Source organism: Hyla sarda, chromosome 5, assembly GCF_029499605.1.
Source record: "Hyla sarda isolate aHylSar1 chromosome 5, aHylSar1.hap1, whole genome shotgun sequence".
In the NCBI taxonomy this organism is placed as follows: domain Eukaryota; kingdom Metazoa; phylum Chordata; class Amphibia; order Anura; family Hylidae; genus Hyla; species Hyla sarda.
Genome location: NC_079193.1, coordinates 55,661,586 through 55,687,059, shown reverse-complemented (window position 1 = coordinate 55,687,059; position 25,474 = coordinate 55,661,586). Strand labels below are relative to the sequence as shown.

Genomic DNA, 25,474 nt, shown 5'->3' with positions numbered 1-25,474 from the left:
TGCACCTAATGTGGGGGAACTATACTGCACCTAATGTGGGGGAACTATACTGCACCTAATGTGGGGGAACTATACTGCACCTAATGTGGGGGAACTATACTGCACCTAATGTAGGGGAACTATACTGCACCTAATGTGGGGAACTATACTGCACCTAATGTGGGGTAAACTATACTGCCAACCTAATGTGGAGAACTATACTGCATCTAATGTGGAGAACTATACTGCACCTAATGTGGAGAACTATACTGCACCTAATGTGGGGAGAACTATACTGCACCTAATGTGGGGAGAACTATACTGCACCTAATGTGGGGGAACTGTACTGCATCTTATGTGGGGTAAACTATACTGCCAACCTAATGTGGAGAACTATACTGCATCTAATGTGGAGAACTATACTGCACCTAATGTGGGGAGAACTATATTGGACCTAATGTGGGGAGAACTATACTGCACCTAATGTTGGAGGACTATAATGCACCTAATATGGGGGAACTACAGCCTAATGTGGGGGACTGTACAGCACCTATTGTGGGGAACTATACTGCACCTAATGTGGGGAACTATACTGCCTAATGTGGGGGGAACTATACTGCACCTAATGTGGGAACTATACTGCACCTAATTTGGGGAGCTATACTGCACCTAATTTGGGGAGCTATACTGCACCTAATGTGGGGGAACTATACTGCACCTAATGTGGGGGAACTATACTGCACCTAATGTGGGGGAACTATATTGCACCTAATGTGGGGGAACTATACTGCACCTAACGTGGGGGAACACTGCTAGCCTAATGTGGGGGGGGGGAACTCTGCTGCACCTAATGTGGGGGGGAACTCTGCTGCACCTAATGTGGGGGAAACTCTGCTGCACCTAATGTGGGGGGAACTGTGCCGCACCTAACGTGGGGAGGGGGGGGGGGGAGTGTGCCGCACCTAACGTGGGGGGGGGGGGGGAGTGTGCCGCATCTAACGTGGGGGGAACTGTGCTGCACCTAATGTATCTACGTTCGCTCACGTCGCGCTCCCAGAATTCAAGGGCTGGCGTTACTACGTCCTGACGCCGGCCCTAGAGCGTGACGTGCGTGAACATCAGGGTGGGGGGGGGGGGGGGGTTGTCTAAAGTGAACAAGAAGGGCTTGTCCCAAGAGGAGAAGTTCTTTAATCAGGGCAGGCCAAAGATAGCAGTATGTAAATGACATGTTAGAAGTTGGGGGTCCAGGTGCTGAGATCCCCACCAATCACTAAAACAAAGGTCTGAAGTGTTTAGCACAGCTGAGCTCTGTGCCCCTTTGTGTTTGCTTGGCTCTACTCGGAGAATGCTGTGTACGGATTTACAACTCATTGGTTGGAGGCCGACTGTCTTACCAACTGGACCTCCAACAATCAAAACTTCTGACGTGTCACTTATAACTCTTTAATTTAACCCCTGTACACAGAGCAAGGTAAGGCTGTTATTATAGGGTACCTCTAGTTGCACTCCTGGCGGAAGGATATTTTCTTCAATTTAAAAACCACTTTTGGATTTCCAGGAAATTTCTCTCCAGATCAGGGCAGTTACGGGCAAGTCACTCGATCAGTAGTGGCCATGAAATTTAAAAACCTATCCTAACGTAGGAGTATGAATAGAGATACCCTTTAAGCAGGGTATGTGGTCATCATCATAATTAATTACAACACAGCCTGCCTCCCATCATACACCTGCTATGTTGAACCTTTTGAAGCAAAACCCTTAGAAAACCATTCAGATCCAAAATACACTTCCTACTCTAAACTAAAGTAGCTTATTACATTACAATAATCCCTTTAAGAATATTGCTGTAATGTTTTTTTAAGTGGTTGCCATTGTTGTCTCTGGCAGTAACATTTCCATTATTCTGTAAAACACTATGAAATTATTCCACCAGCCATTGTTGAAGTTCAAGCTGTGGTAAACTAAATGTGTTTCTTTTATGAAGTACAATATAAATTGTACTTTGTGTTTTCTTCTTTATTATATACACTACTGAGATTTTATTTGTGCTTTTAAAAAATGCTTATAAAGTTACTATAGCTGGGAACATATAGGATAATGAGAGTAACATAACCATCACTGTCGTCATTGTAAAAAAAAAAAATCAGGCTCATTTCATCATGGCCGCGCCCCGCTCATGACGGCACGGCCACGCCCCCTCAATGTAAGTCTATAGGAGGGGGCGTGATGGCTACCATGCCCCCTTCCATAGACTTGCATTGAGGGGGCATGGCCATGACGTCACGAGCCTCTGCCCTGCATTGCCAGTCATCCGGCATGCACCGGATGTCTATGGGACCCAGCTATATATTGGGACCCAGCTATATATTTTGCATTGCACCCAGGAGCTTCAAGTTACACCTCTGGATTTCAATCATATGCCGTTCATTTAGCTAAGGAAATGGATATTCCATCAATACTTAAAATAAACATTACCTCCTTATGGCTACAGTAAGAGCCTCTGGTGAACTGGCACAAGGACAAATGACTTCTTGCCGCAGGCCTTTACTTTGGAAGACATTGAGGAAAGCGTCACAAGAAGAAATGGACCCTGGGGAGAGAGGACAAGAAGAGGATGTGATAACAAATGTGCAGGAAATATAGCGCTCGGACAAGATGATTTAGAACTCTATAAAGAGCAGTGAGGACATTCAGAATAGTTCATCTTCACACGTGTCCTGCGGCATTAGAACACTACAAGAAATAAACTAATACGGAGGCTCATTTATCTTTGTCCATTTGTCATTTGTCTAATTCAAGCCACCAACACTGCTTTTCACTTTCCAGTTAGAAGAACAAACTACAAATCTTGAAAATAAAACATGAAGTGATGAGATGCTGTAATATGGCTCCAAAAGTCAAGGCCATTTTAAGGGAATGTATCAGTAAAATACATATTTCCCTTATATAACACTAGAAGCTCCAAATGGTTCCATAATTGAGCAGGACCGAGTCTACGGTGTCCATATTAGGACATCATCAGGCGTCAGCCAAATAGCCATCATTCCTCCTCCCTCATCCTCAAAATCTGTCCTCCATCAGAGTAATCTCGTCTCCTCTGTCGTATATCATATTAACCGCTGTCATCCCTCAACCAAATCTCTCTTCTCCTTCACACATAAACAAAATCCTCCCACATTAAACAGTCAGCTTAACCTCCCTCATCCCTCAGACAAACCTCGGTCATACCTCAGACAATCCTCCGTCATACCTCAGACAATCCTCCGTCACACCTCAGACAATCCTCCGTCACACCTCAGACAATCCTCCGTCACACCTCAGACAATCCTCCGTCACACCTCAGACAATCCTCCATCACACCTCAGACAATCCTCCATCACACCTCAGACAATCCTCCATCACACCTCAGACAATCCTCCATCACACCTCAGACAATCCTCCATCACACCTCAGACAATCCTCCATCACACCTCAGACAATCCTCCTTCACACCTCAGACAATCCTCCATCACACCTCAGACAATCCTCCATCACACCTCAGACAATCCTCCATCACACCTCAGACAATCCTCCATCACACCTCAGACAATCCTCCATCACACCTCAGACAATCCTCCATCACACCTCAGACAATCCTCCATCACACCTCAGACAATCCTCCATCACACCTCAGACAATCCTCCATCACACCTCAGACAATCCTCCCTTAGCCCTCAGCTCTCAGCCAAACCTCTTTCATGCCTCAGATGTCAGCCGAACAGCCGTTAAAGTTTTCCTTTACTCATAGAAAACTGAGAGCGCATGCGTAGCACTCCACTGACAGCAAAGGGCTAATCTAGGAAGCTTTAGGAGCGTAGCCCTGCGCATAAGAGCGCATGTGCAGCTTTCCTCCACTACGCAGTTAGCGTAGGGAGGATAGCGCATGCACAGTTGTTCAGAGTAGTCTGTAAAAAACTGTGCGCGCATGCGTACATAATTAGAGTAGGTATCAGGTAGGGAGAAAGGGAAACCATCGTAGGGTTAGCATAGTTTAACATTAGTGGAGCATAGCTTGTTTAGATTGTAACGTAGTTAGCATAGGTTAGGTTTTATAGTGAAAGGAGCTAGGATATAGGTTTTAAAGTAAAGAGATTACAACTCCCAGCAGGCCCAGGCATGCTGGAGGTTGTACCCCCGACAAGGGGTATAAAGCCATCTATACAGATGGCTGTATACGGTGATCAGAAGGCCACTTACTCACCTCCGTTCTTGCTCAGTCACTAGACGTGGAGCAACACAGAAAGACGACAGAGCTGGAACGGGCGTGGTAAGTAAGGCTCTCCAGGGGGAGAACCCCAAAAAATGTACTAACCCATTTTTTGTGTTTTTCTTCTCGTTTCAGATACGTGAATGCGGAGGACTACATCGGATTTGGTGGACTACGATGATGACCTGCACTTTTTTTTGTTTTGTTTTAATAAAAAAGGTTAACGAGGGCTGTGGGGAGTGTTAAACCACGGGGAGTGTTAAACTACGCTAAACTACGCTAACCCTACGATTTTTCCCATCTGCTACCTACTCTGTGCGCACATGGGTACGTAGTTAGTTTTCTACAGACAACTCTGAACTGCGCATGCGCTAACATACGCTAGCCTCCCTATGCTAACTGCTCTTATGCACAGGGCTACGCTCCTAAAGCTGCCTACGTTAGCCCTACGCTGTCATGCGCTCTAAGTTTTCTACGAATCGAGGAAAACTTTAATGTCTGTTCGACTGACGTCTGAGGCATGTCGGAGGTTTTGGTGAGAGCTGAGGGAGGTTTGTCTGAGGTGTGACAGGGGTTTGTCCGAGGTGTGACGGGGGTTTGTCTGAGGTTTGAGGGATGAGGGAGGTTAAGCTTATGGTGTAATGTGGGAGGATTTTGTTTATGTCTGAAGGAGGAGAGAGATTTGGCTGAGGGATGACAGAGGTTAATATGATGTACGATGAAGGAGTCGAGATTACTCTGATGGAGGACAGAATTTGAGGATGAAGGAGGAGGAATGATGGCTATTTGGCTGATGCCTGATGATGTCCTAATATGGACACCGTATGAGTCACTGTTATAAATCTTTGACGGTCATAAGGAGGTTTCTCAAGTTCCAGCTATAAACAACTAAATAACCATAGGAGATAGTTATCCTAAACGTGTTCCTGTCATTAGGAAAAACTGTTTTTTACATGTCCGAATTCTTATGCAATCTTTTCCCCTGTGTAGGTATGCAGGGTTGGCTCCAGGCATTGCAGGCCTTTGGGCAACAGAGTCACAGTGGACCCACTATTTACCACACCATCTGCTTGATAGTTGTGCAGCATGTTTACCGCCATAGGCCCCTATGTCCAGTGGGCCCTTGCACCTTCCTAGCTTTGCTTGGTACTGATGATGGCCAGGTAATTATGAGAGTTATTGGGACCCATTTGGTGTATAAGTGCAATTAAAAAAAAAGTTACTTCTATCTCCATTTAGGCACTATGCTTGTAAAAACACATGGCAACATACAGTATACCACAAATACGGTTACAAGTTACAAGTCCCAGTGTATATTTTAGCACCATATCCCCAAAATTTGATGCAGTAGTGCGATAACAGCTCACCCAATGTGGACCCGCGTGAAACGCGTCAGATCTTATCGTGTGTGTACTCCTGTATGTGTCAACTGAAATAAAGCCAAATTTTACTTCACCATCACACCTTGGATGGCGGACATTCTCTTTTGTTGCCCCAAAATTTTATGTGAGGCCTTAAAATGGCCGTACACTTTTCAATGTTGGCCAAGCGTTTGTATCTTATCTCTCTTAGGCTATATTCACACAGTGGAATTAGCTGGGACTCTGCTGAAGCGCAATTTCTGAGCTGGATAATTGTGGCGGATTCAACTTGGAAATTCCGCCAGGTGAACATGGCCTTAGAGATAAAATTTCAACCCAGTCCTTGGCTCCACTGACATCATATGTCAGCGAAGAGCCAGGACTCAAGAGGCCTCTGTACACTTTAAACAGTTGGCCAAACCTGCTGAAGTCAGTGGGTTTGACCAACTTTAAGGTGTCTATGGCAGTGTTTTTCAACCAGGGTGCCTAGCTGTCTGAGCATGCTGGAAGTTGTTTTGCAACAGCTAGAGGCACCCTGGTTGAGAAACACTGGTCTAAAGTCTATGAGCCCCTTGATATATGACCAGGTAAATTTGTAGCACAGTTTGGAAATAATAAAAATGATAAAATAGATAAGAACAACATCATTGTGATATATAAATTCACATAAAGTAGAATGTAGAGCGGCACTCCAGCCTGTATAATATAACAACATCTATATATGGACACTTTGGGTATTCAGAATCAATCGACCAACGGTGGTGCTAGGTATAGTGGTTAACAGCTTATCAAGAATCAACAGTAGTAGAGCATGAAAGTAATCCTGCACTCACCTCAAAGGTAAGGGTCATCCGGCTCGTTCCCAGGACCTCCAACAGATGGACAGGCAAGGCTGGCGTGGGGCGCTCTGAGCGCCCCACACCAGCCTTGCCTGTCCGTCTGTTGGAGGTCCTGGGATCGAGCCGGATGACCCTTACCTTTGAGGTGAGTGCAGGATTACTTTCATGCTCTACTACTGTTGATTCAAAATATATAATTCACTTCTTCACCACCAGTTCCCTGCTTTAATAAAACCATATTAAAACAGCAATATAAATCATTGATATATTGGCAATACAGTATTGAAAACTAAAATAAATTCCCATACAAAATATCCTGTACAGAACATACTAATACTTGCTGGCTTCTGCTCTTTATCGTTCATCGACTACGGATCAGACATTTACAGTAGATTTACCACAACTAGATGACCACAACTGATTTTAATACTGCCCGACCCCGGACTGTACTTACAAGGATTTGCTCCATCCGCCACAATCAACATGCGTAATGAGGAGAGGTTGATGTCTCGTTGATCCCGATGTGCAACCAGGGCCCAGTGCATGTCCCTTGACTTCACACATGCCACTTTTGCTTTAAGAAAAAAACAACAACGGGTAAATGCAACAAGACTGAAAGAAAGTTAATAAGAAATGCAGAATCGCCAAAATGTGACCCAAAAATACTAGATCCCTTCATTTGGCTCTAGTCGCTAGAGACCCTGATACAGATCTCTGGGAACTGACAGTGCCACAAACCTTCTAAATAGCTATGTAAAATATGAGAATATAAAGCAGAATTCCATCAGTTTGGGATATAAAAATTATTATTTATGATAAACTGAGATTTTGTATCAGAATTCTTGCTTGGAAATATGAATGGATATTTGCATTTATGGTAAATCATGTCAATTGTGGGAAATGTTGTGTCACTGCACTATCCCAGATATGCGGATAGTAAAACTGGCAATTATGGTATTTTACCATTATTCACCAAGGCAAATGTAGAGGTGTGAATAATAACGAATAACCAGCGGGACAAAACTGACTCTTTGCCATATAAGCAGCAGGTATTGTTCTGGACTGCGCAGATTGCCAATGATTATCTTTAAACCTATGTGCAATTTTCAGCTTTATTGTTACCTTTGTGACATTAAAAACACATACAGTGACCCCCCGACCTACGATGGCCCCAACATACGCTCATTTCAACATACGATGGCCTCTCAGAGGCCATCGCATGTTGAAGGCAGCATCAACATACGATGCTTTTGTATGTCGGGGCCATCGCATAAACGGCTATCCGGCAGCACAGACTGCTTCAGCTGCCGCCGGATAGAGTCACTCACCTGTCCCCGGCGCTCCGGAACGTCCTCTTCGGGATCCCCTGCATCACCGTTGCTCTCCTTCATCTTCATCACGTCGCTGAGCACGCTGTCCCGTCATTCAATAGAAGCGGCGTGCGCAGCGACATGATGACGGTGATGAAGAGCGACGATCCCAGGTAGCAGAGACGGTCCGGAGCGGCGGGGACGCGGCGACAGCGATGGAGGGCGACTTCCAGGGCAGCGGAGACGGTCCGGAGCAGCGGGGACAGGTGAGTATAACTTCCTATACTTATCATTGCACTGATCCCTCAACATACGATGGTTTCAACTAACGATGGTTCATTTGGAACGAATTACCATCGCATGTTGAGGGACCACTGGTATAGTCATTTTATGTCACATTTCAATACAAGCCATGTAATACTCCAGCACATTGTTTCCCCAGCAGGGTGCCTCCAGCTGTTGTAAAACTACAACTCCCAGCAAGCCCGGACAGCCAAAGGCTGTCCGGGCATGCTGGGAGTTGTAGTTTTGCAACAGCTGGAGGCACCCTGCTTGGGAAACAATGTGCTGGAGTATTACATGGCTTGAAAAGCACAACAGACTGACAAGTTACCTTCCTAAGGGTATGTTCACACAGTGGAATTTTGGGCGGCCTTTGCCAAAATAATTGACGTGTCGATTCTTTCAGTGAAAGTCACTCAGAAATGCATTGCCATCTATAGAGACGCTCCTAGTGCTGGTGGAACATGAAAATTTGCAGAATGTCTGCCCGTGTTTTGCAGGCGGACATTCCGAAAAATTTCCTGCTGTGTGATTATACCCTTATGGTAAACACAATTTTTATTTTAATGCCAGCATTAAGGCCTAGTTCAGGTGTGTTGCGCTCGGTTCAGAGGAGCTCCGCTGGCGGAGTTCGTTCAAATTACGACTTGAGCGGAGAAAAAAAAATACTGCAAGCAGTAACTTTTGTCTCTGCTCATCTCCTGCGAAACAACGGACACCTGCCAGAAAACCGTCGGAATCCATTTAAAGTCAAAGGGATTTGTCAGTGTCTGTCTGTGCTCTGACCGGTTCAGGGTCCATGCGGTACAAAACGGGTTGAAGCACAACGCTTAGCCTAACGAATATGGACTTTTTAAAATGTCTTTTCTAGACACTTTTCAAAACTGGCATGGAATGTGCAGGAATTGTCTACATGACAGTGGTCTCCAAACTGCAGCCCTCCGGATATTGCAAAACGACAACTTCTGGAGTTTTGGGACATCAGGAGGGACAATATTTGGAGACCACTGATCTAAAACACAAAAATAAATTGGCGCATGGCATGTACTTGACCTTTGACCTAATTTCCACCTAATTTGGCACTCCTTGTCAAAGTATAGCATTTTGGCCTTCACCGTATGTGATGGATTACGGATTGATGACTGATCCCGTAGACTTATAATGGGTTCTCCAAGTGTCTTTTGGAGGACACACCTGAATGGGGCTCAGTTTGGTTTCTTGCCTTTGCCCAGTTTCCCCAACCAGTCTTCCTCCAGCTGTTGCATAACTACAACTTCCAGCATGGCCAAGCCTTCCGCTGTCCGGGAATGCTTGGAGTTGTAGTTTTGGAATAGCTTGAGGCACACTGGTTGGGGAACACTGCCATAGACACCTTAAAGTTGGTCAAACCTATTGACTGTCCTATTGGAGGACATGTGTAAATGGGGCTCAATTTGGTTTGTTGCCCTGGCCCAGTGTTTCTCCAGCTGTTGCAAAACTACAACTTCCAGAATGTCCGGGCATGCTGGAAGTTAAAGTTTTGCAACAGCAGGAAGCCCCCTGGTTGGGAAACACTGCCCTAGCTTATGCATCTTGCAAGTTTTAGAAAAATGTTGGACAACAACAGATTTTACCTTTGTACTGGCAAACTTTCTGTATCCACGACAAGGGATTGACTTTCATGAGGGAGTACGGGATGCTGATCACATGCATCATGTTCATGACACTCTGAAATCAAAACACAGCGATCCTTGATTATGAGACGGGAAGGGAAAACCATCTTCCAGGATAATTAATCCACACAAACAGCGGCGGTGCTAATTTCCCAATTTAATTTTCGCCTTTTCTCCGCATTTTCACGAGGACACTTAAAGTTAATGTTCATAATAATTTAGAAACATGAACATTTTACAGTGCGGTAAAGGACTCGGCACATTAACTGCAAAAATATAGGATACAGCCCAGTTATCAGCCACGGCCTCGTAATGCCAAAGCTTTTTCCATTGAAAATGTTTATGCGAATTCTTACAAAGTTGCTTGGGGAAGCAGAAGTTGTCAAGTCTAATAGCGCTACATATAGTTGTATATGGCTGGTCTAGGAGAACAACATATGTCAAAAATGATGGATGACTCCTGAGTATTTGAAAAAATAAATATATAAATGGATGTATAAATAAATTAACATTGTTAGGCCACTGTCAGCAGGCTGTATAGGACTTTTTATCCTGAATTTGTTCATACCTCTCATTAGAGATTTGACCAATCCGGTGCAGAGATATCAGAGTTTAAAAAGATATGCAAATTAGGTTTTGTAGCCCAATGGGCGTTTACCTCAGTCACAAGGGTCCAGCAGCATTCAGTCACTTCACCAGTTTGGTGAACATGGTGAGACAGTTTTACACAGGCCCACACTAGCCTGACGATGAACACCGATTGGCGCTCGTTTCCAGAACCTATACAAGGCTCAATAAACCATGTGGCCCACACATCCTGTTTACAGAGGCCAATGTGCAGCTGATATCGAATGGCTACACAAAACGGCTGATCGGTGGCCCTTTTACATGATAATCGGGAACAAGCCTAGGAATGCTCAATTGTTCAAAAATTGTCCTGCCTAAAAGGGCGTTTAGTCCTTCCCCTATGTACACTGGTCACCTCCTCTACCCCCGATTGACAACCAATAGTGACTGACCTTTGCTGGGCTCCACCGGCCGAACGTCCAGTGATATCTCAGCACTGAAAGCAATCAATTAACTAAAGGAATGTACTGATTTAGGGCCAAAAGTCCTATAGAGCAATGCCCTTACTTTATACCCTAAAAATCAGCTGACAGGCCAGCTTTAAAGGGATATTCCAGAGGTAGAAAGTCATTGCATAACTCAAGGATTAGTGAGGGCCTAATATTAGGGACCCCAACAATCATGAGAAAAAAATGGGCATTAGAGGATGTCGGCCCTCCATTCTTGTGGCTAGCATGGACCCTGCTTTTGGGACCACTATCTATCAGCATGTAACAGAATATTCTAACATTTCTAAGACCAAAATGTGGGATGGACGACAGCATCATGAATGGCAGCTCTGGTGTAAGGTCCTGCTGTATAGTCCTGTGCTAAGAGATAACTAAGCACCATTCCCTCAGTGTAACACTCTTTCCACACTATGGGGGGAAATACCATGACTGGAGTTCCATATGCCAGTCTAAAGTAATCTCCCACCAGTGCAGTACTGAAATGGATCCATCATGGGGCACCCACCTCTTATATCCAGGAACATGTGAGGCTGCACTGTGTGGCAGCCACAAAAAGCTCTGAAAAGGCATAGATTTTCACTGCAATTCATATCTGCCATCTGGTTGTAAATTGTAGTAAATTCGGACACTTGGTGAAGATTGTCAAAAAGTTGCAAAAGCTTTGGACTAAGCTGGTGCTAGTGCACAAATAATGACATATTTTGCCAGTTTAAGCCAGATGCTGGCATAATACATCTTGTGGAAGGCAGGGAGGATCCCTAAAGTAAGCCACTGTTTTCTATAGGCTGCACAGTTTCCAAACTTAGTCATGTTTACATATGTTTTTGCACTAATTAATATATATATATATATATATATATATATATATATATATATATTATATATATATATATATATATATATATATATATATATATATATCACTGCTCAAAAAATAAAGGGAACTCTTAAACAACACAATGAAACTTCAAGTCAATGACACTTCTGTGAAATCACACTGTCCCCTCAGGAAGCAACACTGATTGACAATCAATTTCACATGCTGTTGTGCAAATGGAACAGACAACATGTGGAAATTATAGGCAATTAGCAAGACATCCCCAATAAAGGAGTGGTTCTGCAGGTGGTGACCACAGACCACTTCTCGGTTCCTATGCTTCCTGGCTGATGTTTTCATCACTTTTGAATACCAGCAGTGCTTTCACTCTAGTGGTAGCATGAGATGGAGTCTACAACCCACACAAGGAGCTCAGGTAGTGCAGGATGGCACATCAATGCGAGCTGTGGAAAGGTGGTTTGCTGTGTCTGTCAGTGTAGTGTCCAGAGCATGGAGGCGCTACCAGGAGAAAGGCCAGTACATCAGGAGACATGGAGGTGTCCGTAGGAGGGCAACAACCTAGCAGCAGGACCGCTACCTCCACCTTTGTGCAAGGAGGAGCAGAAGGAGCACTGCCAGAGCCCTGCAAAATGACCTCCAGCAAGCCACAAATGAGGGTGGTATGAGGACCTTGACATTCACAGGTGGGGGTTGATGTTACAGCCCAACACCGTGCAGGATGTTTGGCATTTGCCAGAGAACACCAAGATTGGCAAATTCGCCACTGGCGCCCTGTGCTCTTCACAGATGAAAGCAGGTACACACTGAGCACATGTGACAGAGTCTGGAGACGCCATGGAGAACATTCTGCTGCCTGCAACATCCTCCAGCATGACCGGTTTGGCGGTGGGTCAGTAAGGGTGTGGGGTGGCATTTCTTTGGGGGGCCGCACAGCCCTCCATGTGCTTGCCAGAGGTAGCCTGACTGCCATTAGGTACCGAGATGAGATCCTTAGACCACTTGTGAGACCATATGCTGGTGCGGTTGGCCCAGGGTTCCTCCTAATGCAAGACAATGCTAGACCTCATGTGGCTGGAGTGTGTCAGCAGTTCCTGCAAGAGGAAGACATTGATGCTATGGACTGGCCCGCCCGTTCCCCAGACCTGAATCCGATTGAGCACATCTGGGACATCATGTCTCGCTCCATCCACCAACGCCACATTGCACCACACACTGTCCAGGAGTTAGCGGACGCTTTAGTCCAGTCTGGGAGGACATCCCTCAGGAGACCATCTGCCACCTCCTCAGGAGCATGCCCAGGCATTGTAGGGAGGTCATACGGGCACGTGGAGGCCACACACACTACTGAGCCTCATTGTGACTTGTATTAAGGACATTACATAAAGTCGGATCAGCCTGTAATGCGGTTTTCCTCTGTGATTTTGAGTGTGACTCCATATCCAGACCTCCATGGGTTGATAAATTTGATTTCCATTGATAATTTTTGTGTGATTTTGTTGTCAGCGCATTCATCTATGTAAAGACGAAAGTATTTCATACGATTAGTTCATTCATTCAGATCTAGGATGTGTTATCTTAGTGTTCCCTTTATTTTTTTTGAGCAGTGTGTATGTATATATATATAATTAATTTTTTTCCTTTTACAATAGGCAAAAGTGTAGACGTTCGCACTATTATTCATGCAGCCAGTTGAGCATTGGATTGAAAGACATCATGTCAGACGTAAACAAAGTTTGTCTACCTCTTCTGAGACCCTCTAAATGCAATTTTACGTTAAGTTTTGATCTTCATGACCGTCCTTATTCACCTTCACCTTAAACCTTATTTTGTAACTTCCTTAATACTCCAGCAGTTTAGTCTATTACGGAACTTACTGTATCTTTCATTACACCAGCATTTGCCAAACAGGGTGCCCCCAGCTGTGTCAAAACGACAACTCCTAGCATGCTGAAGGCTATCTGGGCATGCTAAGAGTTGTATTTTTGATACAGCTGGAGGCACTCTGGTTGAGACACACTGCATTACAATATTAAGCTATTTTGATGCTTGATAGAAAATAACTCAAGTGTGAACACAGCCTAAAATATTCTCAGGATGGCACACAATTAACTTTTTTTTGTAAAATAGATCATGATGGCACACCATTCACTTTCTTGTAAATAAAAATAAATCTGGGTGGCACCCCACTTACACGTGAGTAGAAACAAGAATCTTTTTCCAGATGTTAATACACAAAATAAGCCAAAAGTCAAACTAAATCAGAGTCTGAGTCTAAATAATTGTCATTGTCCACCAAAGCAGTGTTTCACAACCAGAGTGCCTGCAGCTGTTGCAAAACTACATCTCCCAGCATGCTCGGACAGCCGTTGGCTGTCCGAGCATGCTGGGAGTTGTAGTTTTGCAACAGCTGGAGGCACCCTGGTTGGGTAACACTGGTCTAAATATTTTACTAGGAGCCATTGGTTCACCAGAGACCATCAAAAGGCAGGTAGCCAAAGCTAAAGCATGTATGCTAATGAACGCACATCATTAATGATCATCTATTGAAGGCAGAATGCTCAAAAACACCAATAGTCAAAGATAGACAGTTTCAAGCTAAAAATATCTGTCGGCATTGGATTAAAGGGGTACTCCACTGGAAAACATTTTCTTTTAAATCAACTGGTGCCAGAAAGTTAAACAGATTTGTAAATGACTTCTATTAAAAAATCCCAATCCTTCCAGTACTTATCAGCTGCTGTATAATACACAGGAAGATCTTTTCTTTTTTGAATTTCTTTTCAGTCTGACCTCAGTGCTCTCTGCTGACACCTCGGTCCATGTCAGTAACTGTCCAGAGCAGGATAGGTTTGCTATGGAGATTTGCTCCTGCTCTGGACAGTTCCTAAAATGGACAGAGGTGTCAGCAGAGAGCACTGTGGTCAGACAGAATAGAAATTCAAAAAGAAAATAACTTCCTGTGTGTTATACAGCATCTGAAAAGTACTGGAAGGATTGGGATAGAAGTAAGGTTATACGAGGACAAATTAAATTTTTAGATGAAGTTCACTTTTAGCTGCATCACCTGCTCTGTTTCAATCCGAAAATCAATTCTCTTCAACAACATCAACAAAGCCATTAATAGCAAGAGAAATATTACCCAAAGTTACACCGAACACATATCAAAAACAACAGCTAAACTTTTGTTCCTGCAGATCACAAGCTCAGCGCCCTCCTGGGTATCCTACATCCGAGTCACCTTCACGCATCTACTAGGAATACATTTCCTTACTCAAATTAGATAGAAATGTGAGACGCTCAAGTCAAGCCAATGTTCAAAAAGGGCAAAGTCATGGAAAAAGGAAGAGCAGGTGGCGGATTTAAGAGCGGAGCACCTCTATCTGATCCCACTTAATCTTCACCTACAGAGCAGTTGTCATACAGGACATGCACAAACAGATCAGAAACAGATTAAAGGGGTACTTCAGTGGAAAACTTTTTTTCTTTTCTTTTTTTAAATCAACTGATGCCAGAAAGTTAAAGGGGTACTCCACCCCTAGACATCTTATCCCCTATCTAAAGGATAGGGGATAAGATGTCTGATCATGGGGATCCCGCCGCTGGGGACCCCCGCAATATAGCATGCAGCATCCACCTGTTACTGCTATGGAAGCGCTGGAGGGTCTGGCTCCCGACCACGGGGTCAAAAGATCGTGACATCACGACTCCGCCCTCGTGTGACATCACGCCCCGCCCCCTCAATGCAAGTCTATGGGAGTGGGCGTGATGGCGTCACACGGGGGCGGAGACGTGACGTCACGATCTTCTGTCTCAGTGGTCGGGAGCCAGACCCTCCAGCGCTTCCGGAGCAGTAACAGGTGGGTGCTGCGTGCTATATTGCGGGGGTCACCAGCAGCGGGACCCCCGCGATCAGACATCTTATCCCCTATCCTTTGGATAGGGGATAAAATGTCTGGGGGTGGAGTACCCCTTTAAACAGATTTGTAAATCTCGTACCTCTATTAAAAAAATCTTAATCCTTCCTGTACTTATCAGATGCTGTATTCTACAGAGGAAATTATTTTCTTTTTGGATTTCTTTAATGTCAAGACCACAGTGCTCTCTGCTGACACCTCTGTCCAACTGTCCAGAGCAGGAGAAAATCCCTATAGCAAACATATGCTGTTCTGGACAGTTCCTAAAATGGACAGAGGAGTCAGCAGAGAGCACTGTGCTTGTGACAGAAAATAAATCCAAAAAGAAACAAATTTCTTCTGTAGTACTGGTAGGATTAAGAATTTTTAATAGAAGTGATTTACAAATCTGTTTAACAGTTATCAGTTGATAAAAAAAAAAAGTTTTCCACTGGAGTACCCCTTTAAAGGGAAAATGTCTATGAACTGTCGGTCCTTCTCCCACCCCCAACACAGATTGGTAACCGCTGAATGATCGTTCCCCTTCAAAAGGTTATAGCAACAATAAACAATCAGAAAGGCAAACAAATTAGAAATAAAAAGGCTTTTAGATAAAATTGCAGCAAAAATGTGAGAAAGTGAACTAAACCACTGGAATTTTTTTTGTAAATAAAAAAAAAACTGAAAAAAAAGTTTGTCTCATTTCAAATTTGGACAATATTTTTTTTTATAAAAATATGTTTAATTGATGCCTCATTTCAGGAGACTTTTTGGATGAAAAAATAAAATAAAATCAGTGTCCTTAAACTAAAATTGTGTCTGATCCTTAAAGCGTACCCGTCAGATCGAACAAAAAAAACATTTTTTTATATATCACTCAGTACCTAATACTGACAATGTACATCTTATTTTTGTGTCTAGCACCTTTATTTATTTATTTATTACACTTTTAATTTAGCTCACTAGTCTGAATTCCTCTCAAAGGGAGGGGGCGTGGCCTCACTGTGCAGGTCTCCGCCCCCTCCCTCAGTATGCTGTCTGCTCACATCTCCCCTAACATTAACAAAACTACAAGTCCCAGCTTGTCCTTACGGACAGTAGTGGGACACAAGCTGACAGCTGCGCTCACAGCTGTCAATCAAGGAAGTGTGTCCATGACATACGTGATGATGCATGGACACAGCAGGACTAGTATTGTGTCCAAGCAGGCGGGGGGGGGGGGGGGGGGGGGGCAGATGTATGAAATACTGAAAAATTTCTAATGAAAGCAATTGCAAAACCTATTGTTTATACATGCTTTACAACATATGAATTTTTTTTGTATCTGACAGTGCCCATTTAAGGTTCAAACACCATGGACCTAAATAGGTTAATAGTGATATCTTACATGCAACCTTTGCACCTACACAGGGGGCAACTGCACCCCCCCCCCCTGTTGCAAGCACGCCTCCTGCCTCATGATTGACAGCCTTTTTTGCCTCATTTTAGATGAGCTTGTGCTAAAATGAGGTAGGGCTGTCAATCATCAGGCAGGAGGCGTGCTTGCAACAGGGGTACAGATGAATGCAGACAGACGACTCCAGCCCCAATCACTCCAGATATTTCACTTACAAACAGCACAGGCAGCAAACAAAGCTTAGTCTCTAAAACATATCACTCAAGACACACATATCATGCACATGTATAGAATTGTTATATTTTGGGGAGTTTAAGCATTTACTAAAACAGACGAATAAACAGAAGTAACAGAATTCTACCGCTATAATAACGAAATGATGTAATGACAGGCTATTGAGAAGTCGTTCTCATCTTAGTAACAATAATCTATCTGAAGTGGAGTAGAAATGGATCCCAGATGGAGACATGAGACGCTGGAAAGCCAAGGCTTTGTGTGCCGGTACAGCAGGTGATAACAAAGAGATGAAGTAATCGGCAGATCAATCTCTCCGATTGTTTGTTAGTCGACGGTTGTTGTCAAACCACAGAACAAGCAAACACAATGATGTCATCTGGAGTGAAGGATTATTGTTAGGTTTATGATTGTAAAAGGCCCTTTGTGGCACGTCAAGATGGAAGTACACACTAATAGAACAGGTGCTACCATGCGTACTGTGTGCAAAATGAGTCTCTGCTGCGAGGCTCCGAATGACTCTCACAATGAAAGGTCCTCCGCAGCATGACACACACCGCTTCATGGAAACACCATGAGGCCCAAAACATCTGTCCTATGTTCTCTGATGTCCCGAGGAGGGGACACTTAAAAAACACACAATTTGAAGGTTTGTTATTGAGAAGAACACAGGAAACCGACAAAGTCCAACGGATAAAAGAAAAACCCTTTGTTCTCAAAGATGAGACTGTGCTCTGTGAAGAACCCAATGTTCACAAAAATAGAGGAAACGTATTAGTGGTAGAAAAAAAGGCACAATTTTGGCAGCCCAGACAGACCGGACTGATTTACTGCGATGTACATCTATGGTATCTGGAATCTATGGTAGTAATGACCGGCATAGATTTCAGATTGTGGTTCACAAATTTATTAGGAGGTGTTTTAGACGCAGGCGTTTAGGACATTCAATTCAATACTATGAACAACAAAGAAAAGTTGGATATCGTACCGTCAAAATTCCGTGCCAGAGCCCCACATCTTTCTTGAAATCCAAAACATTCACAATGGTTTCCGCTACACAAGGAAAGGTTCAAGTTATAAAAAAACATCAGTATAAGAAAACATTACAAACAAAGACTATAATCTATGGATTCCTTGGTTATTAATAATCTTCTCAGAGCAAAAACTAATCTACTAGAGGGATTATTACCTAAATGAGATTACAATTAACCATTGAGTTACTGGATGCCGATACCTGTCATACCCACATAAAACCATACTGGTATCTGTAAAACATCAACACAACAACCTGTGGAACTGACTCTTAAAGGGGTGCTCCGGTGAAAACCTTTTTTCTTTTAAATCAACTGGTAGCAGAAAGTTAAACATATTTGTAAATTACTTCTATTAAAAAATCTGAATCCTTCCAGTACTTGTTAGCTGCTGAATGCTACAGAGGAAATTCCTTTCTTTTTGGAACACTGATGACATCACGAGCACAGTGCTCTCTGCTGACATCTCTGTCCATTTTAGCAACCATGCATAGCAGATGTATGCTAAGAGCAGCATGGTGGCTCAGTGGTTAGCACTGCTGCCTTGCAGTGCTGGGGACTTGGGTTCAAGTCCCACTAAGGACAACAATAAATAAAGCGTTATTATTATTATAATAACGTCAGCAGAGAGAACTGTACTTGTGATGTCATCAGAGAGCATTCCAAAAAGAAAAAATTTCCTCTGTAGTATTCAGCAGCTAATAAGTACAGGAAGGATTAAGATTTTTTAATAGAAGTAATTTACAAATATGTTTAACTTTAACCAGTTGATTTAAAAGAAAAAAGGTTTTCCCCGGAGTACCCCTTTAAAGGGGTACTCTGATGTCAGGCCACACACCCTTAGTGCAAGTCTATGGGAGGGGCTGTGGTGGCCACCATTCCCCCCTCCATAGACTTGAATTGGGGGGTGTGGCCTGATGTCACGAAAGGCGTGGCCGACCCCTGCAGTGCGCACACAACGTTCGGAATTGAATGTTCCGAATGCTGGCTAGTGGAGTACCCCTTTAAAGGGCAAGTGCAGTAAAGAAAGTAAACCTCTGGCATGTGGACACATCAGAAGATAAAGTTGGTGGCGGTCCATGGGTTAGGACACCTTGTTTCAATGTTGAAAGGGCTATAGCAGTACATTGATACTGCCCCAGTATTGACTGTCTAAGGGCAGATATTGGGGGCACAATACTATGATATGTGAAAAATGTCCAATCAGCAGGGGTCTCGGCCAAAAATATTTATTTCTGTAGGCGACCAGAGGAAACCGGAGACAAAGAGGTGGCACTGCAAGGCCTTGTGATCAGGAGGAGTTTTAGCAGTGGGTCCATCACCGATAAGACCATGATGACTTATTTAGTGGTGTGCCACAAATGTCAATCTAGAGGCAATCCATAGAGACTGTAAAGATCTATACACAGTGGTCCCTCAAGTTACAATATTAATTGGTTCTGGGACGACCATTGTATGTTGAAACCATTTTATGTTGAGACTAGAACTCTATGGAAACCTGGTAATTGGTTCTGAAGCCACCAAAATGTCATCCAAAAAGAGGAAAAAGTGAGGATTAAAGAAAAATAAGTAGATAACTAATACAGATAAAGCAAATCCTTACATATAAAAGTAAGAAAGAGCTGCTGGGAGCTGTAATCACTGTCTATGTCAGTGTTCCCCAAGCAGGGAGCCTCCAGCTGTTGCAAAACTACAACTCCCAGCATGCCCGGACAGCCAAAGGCTGTCCGGGCATGCTGGGAGTTGTAGTTTTGCAACAGCTGGGGGCACCCTGCTTGAAAAACACTGGTCTATGTAGAGGAAAGGAGTTTCTTCAGGGTCATATAAAGAACACGCAATGTCCTAAAAAAGTAACATGGAGCCGCCCTCACCTGGTGTCCAAAGGAGCAGCTAACTCTGGTACAGGTAAAGTGTACAGAACATGTAATACCTCCCTGTACTGTAGGGGGCACTACCAGACACCAGTCAGTGCATGCACTTCAGTAATACAGGAGTTTTACCAGTAAAATGCCCATTCTGATTGGTCAGTTCTTTCAGCCATTGACATGTTTCACAGATGTGGACGGTCTGTACATTGTATGTTGAGTCTGGTTTCAACTTACAATGGTCCAGAAAAGATCATTGTATGTTGAAACTATTGTATGTTGTGGCCATTGTAAGTTGAGGGATCACTGTATAAATAATATAGTACTTCATATACTAATATAGTACTCAATATACTATACAGTAAAATAAGGCAAGGTAGAGGTAGCTCGGGCCAGTGGTGGCTAGACTCCTGACTCTTCAGATGTAGCTCCTTATTCATCAATAGGCAGATCCTGGGCTACTTCCATTGCCTTCTCCAACATTTTAACATGGTCAGCTCCAGGGTCCCCAACACGGCTATGTACTCCAAGACAGCAACAACAAATAGCAAAGATAGCCAGTGCTAGCGATGAAAACTTTATTCGAATCCCATTAAAACCGCATACAAGCGGAAACAGCCAACAAACAACTCACAGTAAGCGTGGACGCATTTCGGGTAACACCCTTCGTCTAAGCACCAGTGCTTAGACGAAGGGTATTACCCGAAACGCGTCCATGCTTATTGTGAGTTGTTTGTTGGCTGTTTCCGCTTGTATGCGGTTTTAATGGGATTCGAATAAAGTTTTCATCGCTAGCACTGGCTATCTTTGCTATTTGTTGATACAGTATATGTTGTTCCACCCAAAATATTATTGAAATGCATTTTGTTGTTGTTTGTGCATTACATTATTGAAATTCAGCCCCTTTTCTGCAAAATCTATTGCTCAAAAGATCCTAGTTCTACTAAAAAGGAGCAGTGACATTTACCTTCCGTGTATCCACAGGCCTGTGTGAGCGCCTGGCAATGTGTGAGGAGCGCTATTCTAGTCACTGTTACCCCCAGCACGCTGCCATCTTTACACGTTTTATACTGTAGAAGAAGAGATGTATAACATAAATACACAACTAAATATCATTGTATCATGACACATTATGCATTTACTAATACACAATGAGTTTTGTTTCACCATTGTCAACACTTCTGTTTGCTGTCACTGAATGAAAGAGTTCTACGTTAGTTGTGCTCACCTGCTTCCCAACCAGGGTGACTCTAGCTGTGGCAAAACTACAACTACCAGCATGCTGGTATGTCAGTACTATAGTGTTACATACTATGTCAGTACTATAGCGATACATACTATGTCAGTACTATAGTGTTACATACTATGTCAGTACTATAGTGTTACATACTATGTCAGTACTATAGTGTTACATACTATGTCAGTACTATAGTGTTACATACTATGTCAGTACTATAGCGATACATACTATGTCAGTACTATAGTGTTACATACTATGTCAGTACTATAGTGTTACATACTATGTCAGTACTATAGTGTTACATACTATGTCAGTACTATAGTGTTACATACTATGTCAGTACTATAGTGTTACATACTATGTCAGTACTATAGCGATACATACTATGTCAGTACTATAGTGTTACATACTATGTCAGTACTATAGCGATACATACTATGTCAGTACTATAGCGATACATACTATGTCAGTACTATAGCGATACATACTGTCAGTACTATAGCAATACATACTGTCAGTACTATAGCGATACATACTATGTCAGTACTATAGCGTTACATACTATGTCAGTACTATAGCGATACATACTATGTCAGTACTATAGCGATACATACTGTCAGTACTATAGCAATACATACTGTCAGTACTATAGCGATACATACTATGTCAGTACTATAGCGTTACATACTATGTCAGTACTATAGCGATACATACTATGTCAGTACTATAGCAATACATACTGTCAGTACTATAGCAATACATACTGTCAGTACTATAGCGATACACACTATGTCAGTACTATAGCGATACATACTATGTCAGTACTATAGCGATACATACTATGTCAGTACTATAGCGATACATACTATGTCAGTACTATAGCGATACACACTATGTCAGTACTATAGCAATACATACTATGTCAGTACTATAGCGATACACACTATGTCAGTACTATGCCACTACATACTTACTTCTATATAGGCAGTGTCATTATTTGCATCCTTGATATGTGGAAACCAATCGCGAGGAGGTTTGGATAGATGTTTTGATTCTGTGACAAACCAGAGCAGCTTTGGCCAACCTTGAATTATACAAAAGAAAAGTAAAAATTATTGTTGTCCTAATATAAAGAATTGTGGCTCATATGTTTATAACTTCTGTAGTAGAACTCCTTCACTTGTATCCTGCTTTTGGCAGGACTTTCCCAGGAACTGGGTTTATGCAAACCTGGCCCAAAAGTGGATACTTTGGAGGCTTTCCTGGTCATTTCTGTGGGGCTGAGGCGTAAATGTCTCAATGTTGTGATTTCATATGTAGGCAAGAATGAAAAAATGATAACCTAACCATGGTTGCCATCTTTCCACCATGGAGGCTGAGGCTGGTGGTCTATATAAACACATGCTACCAGCACTTTGACATAACAGCAGTTTGGAGATGGCACTGTAACCAACAGAATGAGGGCAGCAGTCTCAACATACAGATGATTTAAGTTCTTATCATTTTTGCATTAAAAAAACACAACAAAAACATCCATTCCAGTGCTACTGGATCATCACCTTTGAATTGTGGTATCTCCCCCGTTGGACTCTTTGGCAGTCCTTTATGACAGGCATCACTAGTCAAGGCCACAGTAACTCCACAGCTTCCTAGCAAAAATCCAATCTGCTGGCTTCCTGCATCCTGGAGAAGAGGAAACATAAAACATCATGATACAGGAGCAAACACGGGATCTCATGGAAGGTTAATGAGGGTCCATTTCTTGGCCAGGCATCAATTTCTAAAGCAAATCATATTAGACTACTACACAGTATGCATTGGCGAACAAGAAAAAAAAAAACACACATGGCAAATGTGATGGAGCATGTGCTCCTCTGCTGCAAGATCCACATTTAAAATAATCTTGTAGTTCGTCATCTTCCCAGCTGGAGGCTACATGTCCATGTGAACTCTCATAGACTTCTGTCAGCCCTGCAGCCCCGAACTGAGCGGAGAGGACTGAATCGAATTCTTTAACTATGTGAGGTACCGTGACTTTGTGAATGTAGTTTTCTGCAATAAAATGGCAATTTTTTTTTACAAACCAAAAAGTTGGAATTATTACTTACTGATAATTCGTTTTTCATGAGTCCATCATGACAGCACCACCATGAGATTATCCCCTGTAGCTCTAATAGGAACAGGAAACACAGAGAGGTTAAATAGGCCCCTCCCCATCCACCCCTCAGTGGTTTTCAATTAACTAGAGCATAAACAATACTTCTATAATACTTATCCACATAGAAGGGCGGGGATTAAAGGGTGCTGTCATGATGGACTCATGAAAAACGAATTATCGGTAAGTAATAATTCAAACTTTTCACTTCCTCATCATGACAGCACCACCATGAGACATCCCAGATCAACAGGTGACATTAGGGAGGGACCACAGCTTGCAACACCTTTCGGCTGAAAGAAAGATCTTGGGAAGAGGTTACATTCAACCTATAATGGTTGAAGAAGGTATGCGGAGATGACCATGTTGCCGCTCTGCAAATCTGTTCTATGGAGGCTGAGGCTTTTTCGGCCCAGGAGACAGCTAGCGCCCTGGTTTAGTGAGCATGAAGACCTTCAGGGACTTGCTTACTGGAAGATTTATAGGCCTCCTGGTTAGTTATCTTCAGCCACCTAGAAATTGAATTTTTTGAAGCTTCCTTGTCCTTATTAGGCCCTTGAAATTGATTGAAAAAGTTAGAATCTTTTCTCCAGGATTTAGTAGTCTCCAAGTAATGAATAACACATCTTCTAACATCAAGGTTATGTAAGACTTCCTACTTCTGATTTTTTTGGATTATTGCAGAATGAGGGCAATGTAATTATTCTGAGACCTGTGAAAATTAGTGACCACTTTTGGAAGAAAAGCTGGATTAAATTTGAAGATAATCCTATCATCCAGGATGATACAATATGGTTCTTCAACAGATAGAGCCTAGATTTCTCCAACCCTTCTTGCTGAGGTGATGGCAATAATTTAACAGAGGTCACAGACAGAGGCTCAAAGGGATGAAAAGGCAGAAAGAACTAAATTTAAATCCCACGGAGGAGTCAAGTTAGATATTTTAGGTTTAAATCTAGAAATGGCAGAAAAAAATCTTTTTATCCATTTATGTTCAGCTGAAAGGTATCAAAGTAGCATCCAAAAGCTGCCATCTAAACTTTTAAGGTACTGATAGAAAGACCTTTTTTGAACCCATCTTGGAGAAAGTCTAATATCTTAGGGATGTCTGGATTCAGAATGTCCGATGGGGAAGGACCACGCCATAAGATACATTTCTTCTAGTATCTCAAATATATACCAGAAGTAAAACCTTTTTTTACTTTTCAACAATGTATTAACCACCTTACTAGAAAGTCCTTTCGTTAGTAGGATCTGCCTTTCAAGAGCTGTTAACTGTAGGGTTTTCTAGGTCTTGGTAACATAGAGGTTCCTGTGTCAGAAGATTCTTCACCTTGGGAAGCCGGATCAGATCTGTTACAGAGCTGAGATTAAGGAGACAACCAACCTCTCTTGGGCCACCAAGGGGCTATGAAGATGACTTGAAGTTTCTCTGCTTGAATCTTTTCAAGTGCCTTCAGGATGAGAGGCAGAGGAGGAAATGCATTAGCAAGAGAGAAGTCCCAAGCTTGTTGAAGAGCATCTACTGCAAGAGGTTTCTCCCTTGGATTGAGGGAGAAAAAGTTCTGGACTTTGCAATTTTTCTTGTTGGCAAAGAGATCTATTTACGGGTTCCCCAAGCTCTCACCAGTGACTTGTGAATTTAGTTCCCATTCCCCTGGATCCACTTGTTTCCGGCTTAGGAAGTCTGCTTCCTGATTTTCTATGCCCTTCAGATGTACAGTTTTAAGGGAAAGAAAATTTTTCTCTGCCCAGATGAAAATCTTTGAGGAGAGATCTCTTAGAGGGGAATGTCTTGTTCCCCCTTGGTGGTTGAGAAAGGCCACTGTAGTTATATTGTCCGAATATACCTGCACATGATGGTTTTTTAAGAGATGTTCTGAAGCGCTTAATGCAATTAAAACTGCCTTCAATTGCCAAAAAATGTAGGAGAGACATCAGGTTTTCTGAAGATGAAGGTGCTCCAACCCTGAAGACTCGCGTCTGACGTCACTGATGTGGAATTTGAAATCTCTTCTCTAAAGACAGTTGGGATCTGTCCCATACTTTCAAAATCAGGGATTAAAGGGGTCTCGAA

General features: G+C 42.9%; 1 protein-coding gene across 10 annotated transcripts in view; it reads right to left on the bottom strand.

The window, feature by feature from the left end:
* DIP2C (disco interacting protein 2 homolog C) overlaps positions 1–25,474 on the bottom strand; it is a 496,242-nt gene that overhangs the window by 145,063 nt on the left and 325,705 nt on the right. For all 10 annotated transcript variants that reach the window (XM_056519534.1, XM_056519533.1, XM_056519538.1 and 7 more), the window contains 7 exons: positions 22,802–22,925; positions 22,217–22,326; positions 20,970–21,072; positions 18,095–18,159; positions 9,631–9,724; positions 6,880–6,999; positions 2,455–2,569 (listed from right to left, as the gene is read on the bottom strand). In XM_056519534.1, coding sequence (XP_056375509.1) covers positions 2,455–2,569; positions 6,880–6,999; positions 9,631–9,724; positions 18,095–18,159; positions 20,970–21,072; positions 22,217–22,326; positions 22,802–22,925 — 731 coding nt within the window. The remainder of the gene's footprint in view (positions 1–2,454; positions 2,570–6,879; positions 7,000–9,630; positions 9,725–18,094; positions 18,160–20,969; positions 21,073–22,216; positions 22,327–22,801; positions 22,926–25,474) is intronic.